We start from the raw sequence: 7,971 nt of genomic DNA, 5'->3' as shown, positions 1-7,971 counted from the left end.
TCAACTTCAAAAGAACTCTAACTTAGTATTGAGGCACAGCTTAACAATGGTAGCACATGTAAAAAATAATAATGTACATGAAAGAATTTGTAAAATTTTATATACAATCTGTAATGTATATTTAGGTTACATTAGGTCTAGCTAGTGTGTTTAGATCTAGGCTTACGAGTCCATGATTCAGCTAGTAGCTAGCCAGCCATTTAACTTCTAAAGAGATGAATATGCAAAGCTTTAGACCATGGGATCTCATTGTGAAGAACTTGATGGCTTACATTACCTACAAGTTCGGTTGACCATAATGTCTTGCTCCAAAATATGAAACATGATGTCTCCTGAACTTGTTGGATTAGATCAAAATATCCCACATTCAGAGAGAAGAAAATGATGCCGCAGCATATGGTTTAGCTATTCAACAGAAGTATATTGCACATTGATGCAGCTAATGAATGCTTTAAGTGGCTATCCACGAGATATGATGGAGTTGGCTGTTGGAGGACCTGCTGGAGTTTATTTTATTTAGAGTGTATTACGTAACTTCTAGTCTTACGGCTCACTTATATTCAAATAAAAAAAGGGACACATTTCATTAAAAAAAATCCTTAACTACACCCTGAATCACCAAGTAGTTAGTGATTCTCTAAACGAACTTGCGATGTTTGTTCGGGAGTTGGGAGTTGGGACTTGGAAGTCAAAAAGGCTCATTTAATTGTCACGGAATGAGACTTGGACCGTTGGACGGAAATGGGAGCAACTACTTCAGCGCATGCCGTCTGAACTTACGACGTACAGCCACGGATTTTAGCGTCTTGAAAACTCGGAGTCTTCCGGGTCTTGTAGCGTTTGCGGCTCCACCGACCGTTTCTCCTGCGATGCCCACCACCTTTAGGTTGTTCGTCACTAAATACTAGAGGACACGTACGCATAAAGATTTGATCTCCATATCACACACGTTCTTTTTCCTTACTCATTATCATTTTATGATACTTTTTTTTTTTAATAATGCAGGTCATAACCATTTGCTACATTTACATGGAGTGCTTTGATTATGAGTTTGGATCCTCTCATGTTTGCCTTTGAATTGAAGAGATATGAGGATCCGTGTGGATGTGTATTTAGTTTCTACATCGGCTATGCACTATATAGATCTTGGGTACTTATACATGGTTAAAAAATTCAAAAAATACCTTCTGAATAATTTTTTTGGGTGAGATCCTAGGTTGCGACAAATGATATCAGAGCAGATTCGGCACATTGTCTATGTGGAGTAGAGGACACTATAACGTGAGCCTAATGAGGCTAATCACGGACCGATCGTGGTACTTGCGATTAGATTTAAATAAATTTGAACTCTTAATCTAGCGACCTCTTCAACGACTGTATAGGATTTGGAGCCGTAGAACGTGTCAAGCAATCAAAATCATCTGCTTGAATTCTATTTTTATTAGCAGAATGTCACTTTCTTCATGACACATGGCGCCATCTTGTGATTGAAAACTACTTTTGTTTTTGGGAAGAATTTTCCTACCGCATGGGAAGAATTTTCCTACTGCACATACATGTGGAACGAAAGATGACAAATACGGTATTTGACAAAAACTTAAGTGAATTATGTCATCCTACAAAAATTGCTCCAGCATGCTGATTTGGATGAGCTTAAGATGCAAATTCATGTAAGAGTTTTAATTTGCACTTTAAACTTAAATGTATTATGTCATCTGAACCAGTGGCCTTTCTACTCACCGACTGGAAGACCACGGTTTCACTATCTACAAAACTCGCTTACCTTAGAAAAGTTGGTGGTTTATGCGTTGGAGACCGCGGTATTCTTAGAAAGGCTTATTAGGGGGAAGAGGCGCACAAGTTCAGGTGTAAAGCTTCGTTGGAAAATTCCCACACGACGTGCATGTTGCGTCGAGGACACCGAGCCATGCAACGTAAATTAAAAAAAAGGGAGCCAAATCGAAATTTGTTCTCGCCTGTCCTTGTAGTCCGAAGTTTGGAGTGGGGCTACTGACTGGAACCTTTGTCTCATCCTTGGTACTACCCACCTAGAATAGCTAGCCTTTTCCCTCACGATAAGAGATGGGGGATGGTACGACGCCTTCCCAACCCAACCATTGTGAAATATCCATACCTGTGCCCATTTATATATTATATTTTATAACAATAAGAATGGAGGAGGCACCTTCCTCTTCCCGTTCGCTTTCGGGAAAAAAACAAATATCTACATACTTACGGCATTTTATATAGCTCTAACTTAAGTACATCCTGCCAAATTATGAGAGAGTAAAGCGTACAAAGGAGAGAGAATATCTCTTGTAGATGTCTATAGAAAATTTCTGAAGTGTCGGGCGACGAAGGAGGCGACCTAGTCTGTTGCCCTGTTCGCCTTCCAAAACACATGTGTTGTCTGCAGGCCACCCATCTTCCGAGCCAGCCTGCTAGCCTCTCTGATGAGAGGGTGGCCATCACCATATCTATCCACACCTCGAATCCAGTCAATCACTACTGAAGAATCTCCCTCAAGATGCATCCTCTCGGCTCCAAGAGACCTCCTCACATATGACAGCCCCTTCCATGCGGCCCGAAGCTCTGCCCCTACAATAGTGATCCCAAGCATGCATCGACCCTCAGCTGCTACCAACCTGCCAAAAGAATCTCTGATCATGAATCTGACACCTCCTGATACACCATCCACCGACATACTACCATTGAAATTCACTTTGAGATGACCACGGGGTGGGGGCACCCAAGAAAGAAGGGTGAACTTGGGCGCTACAACAGTGGAAAAAGTGCCTCAGATGTCCCTGGCCATCTCAGTAGAGAATAACGCGGTAGCTACGGTAACCTTCCTCGCCCGCAGTACAGTTCTATCCACCACCATCATCGGAAGCGACCTTCTACCCTCAAATATACCAGCATTCTTGTCCAACCAGATATGATAAGTTAGGTATGCTATGAGGATCCCCCTCCTAGAGTCTGGGACTCTGCATAGACACTCTCAGTGAGTAGATCAAATCCAGTGCCGACTCCACCCCCTGAGGCAAGGGCATAGGTGATCTACTCCATATCTCCCTCACCCGGGGGCACTGCAAAAGAGCATGATCAATAGTCTCCTCAATCTCCATATACACCTCACAGAACTGGGTGACCCGCACTCCTCACCGAGCTAGCAAACTTCTGGTAGGTAGGCATCCCCATGCCATCTTCCAGATGAAGAGCGCCACACGCGGGTGAACCCGCATCCTCCAAATCCATCCTCTCTCAATTTGCCGAGCTAGCTTCCTACTGCATCAAGCCTGAAGATCCCTAGCTCGTACCCGCGTCCGGCCTGATAGCATCCATACTAACCTGTCACGCTCCTTTTAGGCTGGTACCGGAAGAGCTATAACTAACTCTGCTAACTGCTCCCCAAGAACCTCCCGAATCAGCCCAGTCCTCCACTGACCCCCAACAGGGTCCAGCAAGTCACAAACTCTGTATCCACTCAACCTCGCCAAATCCACCATGGTCAGCAACCGACTGATCAGCTGCTCAGTCACCCAGTCGTCCTCCAAAATATCGATAGATCGCCTGTCCCTAATGGCCCATCTGATCTCCGAAAGCACCGACATGGCTCTGGCACCTAGTTATCTTCCAAAATATCGATAGATCGTCTGTCCCCAATGGCCCATCTGATCTCCGAAAGCACCGACACGGCTCTGGCACACATCTCGCTCCAGACCGGTGAATGGTGACGGCCCGCCCGTGTCCCCGGCAGCAAATGACCATACTTGGCCCTCATCAACGAAGACTACATACTATCGGGCTCTAGCATAAATGTAGCTGCGTGACGTGCCGCTAGAGCCTCCCACCTTACCACCAATGACTGCACCCCCAAACTTCTCAACTTGATTGGCTGACACACAACCTTCCATGCCAATAAGTGGATACCGCCTCTACCACTACTCCTTCTCCAGATGAAGTTCCTAAAGAGCTGCTCAAAAGTCCTCAGAAATGCCACTAGAATGAAAGAGTTAGAGAGAAAAGGACTCGGGCCATTTTATTAGGGATATATATGGGTTCTGACGAGCGTATGTCTCAGAGAGTTATAGACTTGAACACTGACTGCCCACTCTCGGTTTATGTTTGAACCTAGTTAAACCAAAATTTTAAGTTCCATAAGTTGCTGTCCCATTTCTATGTAGACTGGGATGTCCCACTGTTCCACGCCCCTATGGTACATACCTTCTATCTCTCTCACATTCTTTCCTTCCTTACTTTTTTTTTTTTTCCGTCCACCCTTTATTTCTATTTCTTCGTTCTCCTTTTTCTTCTTCTTTCTTTCTTTTTTTTTTCTTTTTTTTAATCCTTCTTCTTTCTTTCCTTTCTTCCACATTGCCTTTCTTTTATTTTTTACTCATCTCTTCCTTCCTGTTTTTCCATTACAGAAAAAAGTGTGAAACCCAACAGAAATTTATCGACGTTAGAAAGAAATATCATTAAAGGATAAACTACACCAAATTTTAGAGACGCATCTTATTAGCGTCGTGTTATTATTGGCATCTGCAATTGAGAAGGCTTATCCCGACGCTTCTTTGGAGCGGTGTTGAGTTATGATGCTTAAAAGCATCATCAAAAGATAATTTTTATTAAACGTCGTTATGTTATAACACTTAAAAACACGGTTGGAAACCAATAAAATTTTCGGAAAATTACTTTTCCGTCCCTCTAAAGACCCCGCTGTAACAGGAGGTCCCGGTTGACCCAAAAAAGAACTTCCGGTCCACCGCTTCATGGATCTTTAATTCCCGGTCCCTAAGTTACTGTTTGCTTTAAAATATAGTACCCAAAGTGCCCCCAGGTTACTTAAGTACCCCCATGCTACCGGAAGCGGGAAAAAAATAGGTACTGCGTTCTGTTTTGTAACCGGAAAACACTCTGTTTTTGTCTACCGAAGATGCTCCGAAGTTAGCTTCCCACTTGCAGCCCTTAAGCGTGGATGCCCCTGGTGATCCCACGGAAGGTGTTTACCGAAGATGGGTTTCGAGGAAGATTTTGAGACGGAAAAAAGATGTAAAAATAGGCCGCAACAGGGTATGCGTTTTGTCTCCGTTCTTCTCTGTTTTGTCTTTGCCAATGGAGATTGTTTGGTCTGGGAAGAGACAAGCACCCATTAGGATGGATGCTAGATGGATAGGGAGAGAGCATGTCGAGCCTTTATGTTGACCTAAAAACGTTGAGACTACATCTTACTCTTTACCGGTTCCCTGTTTGAGAGAACGCTGATAGTCCCTCTTTCTCTGTGTAGTGAGACTCTGCTCCACTATATTCCTAAGTCTGTTTGCAATTCGGAATTATCTGTTCATTGCCTCCTCTTTTTTCCATTGTCATGGCTTCGGAAGACACTGGTAGCTCTGTTTTTATGGCCATTTGTTCTTATGGTAGCGAAGCTGTGATTATTTCCATCTCAAAAGACACAATTCTTGATCAAATTTTTAAGGAAATAGTTGAAAGGTGGAGACATTTATCTTCTACAATGATAGAAGTTAAGTTTTATATTCCAAACAAGTCTAAAATGCTTGTTACGCTCATGAGCGATAAGGATGTTCGTAACATGCATGAAATACACGTCAACTTAAATGCCAAGGTGATCGAGATGGTTGTTACTCATTCTCCAACCTTGATCGAAGGTGCTGCTGTGGTAATTGAGAGATATTCCCTTTTTTAAATATTGTTTTGTGCAACGGATTTTAGTAAGTTTGCTAAAATAATGTTTATCGTATTGTATGAACAGTGGCTCATCGCATTGTGCTGAAATCAGTTCGAGAGGAAAAAAATTTTCGAAGGGTAGCTCAAGTAATTTTGGTCAAGTTGTTGAAGAAACAAGAGCCGCAATTGAAGAGGAAGCAAGTCAAAAAAATTCGTTGGATGATTGGAAAAATAGTATAGAGGGTGTTGGTCAGGAGTTCATGAATGTGGAAACTCTACGTGACACCATTCGCAACTATTGCATTGCAATTTGCAGGGATTTTGTCTTCGTGAAGAACGATCGTGATCGAGTTACTGTAGAATGTGTTTATGAAGGTTGCGAATGGCGTATTCATGCTTCTCGCCTTGGGAATGGTGAAAAGTTTGCAATTAAAAAAATGCACTGTAACCACACATGTGGAGGAGGATTGCAAGTGCGGTCTCATCCAAAGGCTTCAAAACGTTGGGTTTCCAAAATTGTTAAAGATCAACTTCAAGATATGCCGTTATATAAGCCGAGTGATATTGTAAAGGATATTCGACGACAATATGGTGTTGAATTGCCGTATCATCAAGCTTGGCGTGGTAAGGAGGTGGCTATGATGGATCTTTATGGTAACAGCCGGCTATCTTATGAACGGATTCGCTGGTATTGCGATGCCATTCGTCAGACCAACCCCGGCAGCATTGCAGAGTATGAAACAATTGATGGTCGATTCAGACGTCTATTCATTTGTTTTCATGCTTCACTAATGGGTTTCATAAAAGGATGTCGTCCTCTGATTTTTATGGATGGCACATTTATAAAGCATAAGGATGGAGGTGTATTGCTTGGAGCCACTTCCAAAGATGGAAATGATGATATGTTTCCTATAGCTTATGGTGTTGTAGATACAGAATGTGATGAAAATTGGGAATGGTTTTGCCGGTTTCTGAAAGAAGCTATTCATAGTTGTACTGAGTATAGTGGTCAACAGTTCACATTTATGACAGATAGACATCAGGGCATTATTAAATCCGTGCCGAAGTACTTTCCTGATTCTTACCACTCATATTGTATACGTCATGTGAAAGAAAACTTCAAGAATCAGGTTTGCATCGTCATATTATGAATAATTTAAACTACAAAGTATCTAAGTAATGTAGCATGTGGTATATCTGATTTTAATTATCAATGCAGGTCCTTGTCCATTATCGTGCAGCTGAGAGAAAGAGGCTTATTGATTTACTAAATGCTGCTGCCTATACACCAAGGCTTACTGTATTCCGAAAGCTAATTGCAAAGCTTACATCAGAAGCCCCTGGTGTTACCACCTTTCTCCTACATGCAAAGCCGGAGCATTGGGCGAATGCTGTATTTCCAGGTCCACGCTGGGGCATCATGACATCGAATGTGGCAGAGTCTTTTAATAGTTGGGTCCTGGAGGCTCGTCATCTCCCTGTGCCTCAGATGGTTGACCATATAAGGATCCAAATAATGCAGATGATGCATGAACGCTGTAATCGAGGATATAGCATTCAATCTCAACTTTGTCCTGATGCGGAGAAAGTGTTGCAAAAAAATGCAGAAGATGGTCGGAGATTAGCTGTATTTACGTCCAACATAATGATATATGATGTAAAGGATACCAACTACTCATGCAAAGTTGACCTGCATATGTGTAGCTGCTCTTGTGGCGAGTGGCGAATCTTCCGCATGCCATGTAAGCGTGCTTGTGCATGCATCGAGAAGGACGGCAGATCACTATACCAATTCACCGACAATTGCTTCCAAGCTGAATTGTATAGAGTAACATATGCCGAAGCAATCAGTCCAATTCCTGACATGTAGAAACCCCAAAGTGCCTCTGAAGAGATTCACATTCTACCCCCTATAAGAAAGACACGTCCTGGCAGGCCTAAAAAAAAGAGAAGACCTTCGCAAGTGGAGTCAGTACGTGAAATGAGATGTGGACGATGCGGGAAGGTTGGGCACAATAGAAGGACTTGTAATGAGGTCATCAAGTAAAGAATATGGACATTATGAAGAATGTATCGAGATACCTGCAATGTATTTTCATGTTAGTCACAGCATATTAAGAACAAAACTCTTGTATTGATGTTAATGAAGTGCAAACTGAATTGTATATGTTTATTTTTTGTTAGATTTTAATTCAGTTACTTCAAACCGGAATGCAGTTAAAAAATTGTTACAAACACGTAATGATACACAGTTAATCAACAGTTGGCATAGCATTCGAC

General features: G+C 42.3%; 1 protein-coding gene across 1 annotated transcript; it reads left to right on the top strand.

Moving 5' to 3' along the window:
• The first annotated feature begins 5,371 nt into the window (after window positions 1–5,371).
• On the top strand, window positions 5,372–7,561 carry LOC120104128 (uncharacterized). Its single transcript, XM_039114658.1, has 3 exons — window positions 5,372–5,683; window positions 5,829–6,821; window positions 6,911–7,561. The coding sequence occupies exons 1-3, from the start codon at window positions 5,372–5,374 to the stop codon at window positions 7,559–7,561; spliced, it is 1,956 nt and encodes a 651-aa protein (XP_038970586.1).
• The last annotated feature ends 410 nt before the right edge of the window (window positions 7,562–7,971 follow it).

The sequence above is a fragment of the Phoenix dactylifera genome, chromosome 1 (assembly GCF_051530095.1).
Source record: "Phoenix dactylifera cultivar Ajwa chromosome 1, Ajwa_hap1_PhDact_Kaust_v1.1, whole genome shotgun sequence".
NCBI classification, from domain to species: domain Eukaryota; kingdom Viridiplantae; phylum Streptophyta; class Magnoliopsida; order Arecales; family Arecaceae; genus Phoenix; species Phoenix dactylifera.
Note: the sequence above shows the minus strand (reverse complement) of the source record. Positions and strands in the feature narration are given on the sequence as shown.

Excerpts from the sequence above, each read along its gene's own strand:
- LOC120104128 (XM_039114658.1), top strand. The coding sequence starts at position 5,372 with ATGGCTTCGGAAGACACTGGTAGCTCTGTTTTTATGGCCATTTGTTCT. Across the intron at positions 5,684-5,828 it reads TGATCGAAGGTGCTGCTGTG|GGTAGCTCAAGTAATTTTGG; the intron begins GTAATTGAGAGA and ends AAATTTTCGAAG. Across the intron at positions 6,822-6,910 it reads AAGAAAACTTCAAGAATCAG|GTCCTTGTCCATTATCGTGC; the intron begins GTTTGCATCGTC and ends TTATCAATGCAG.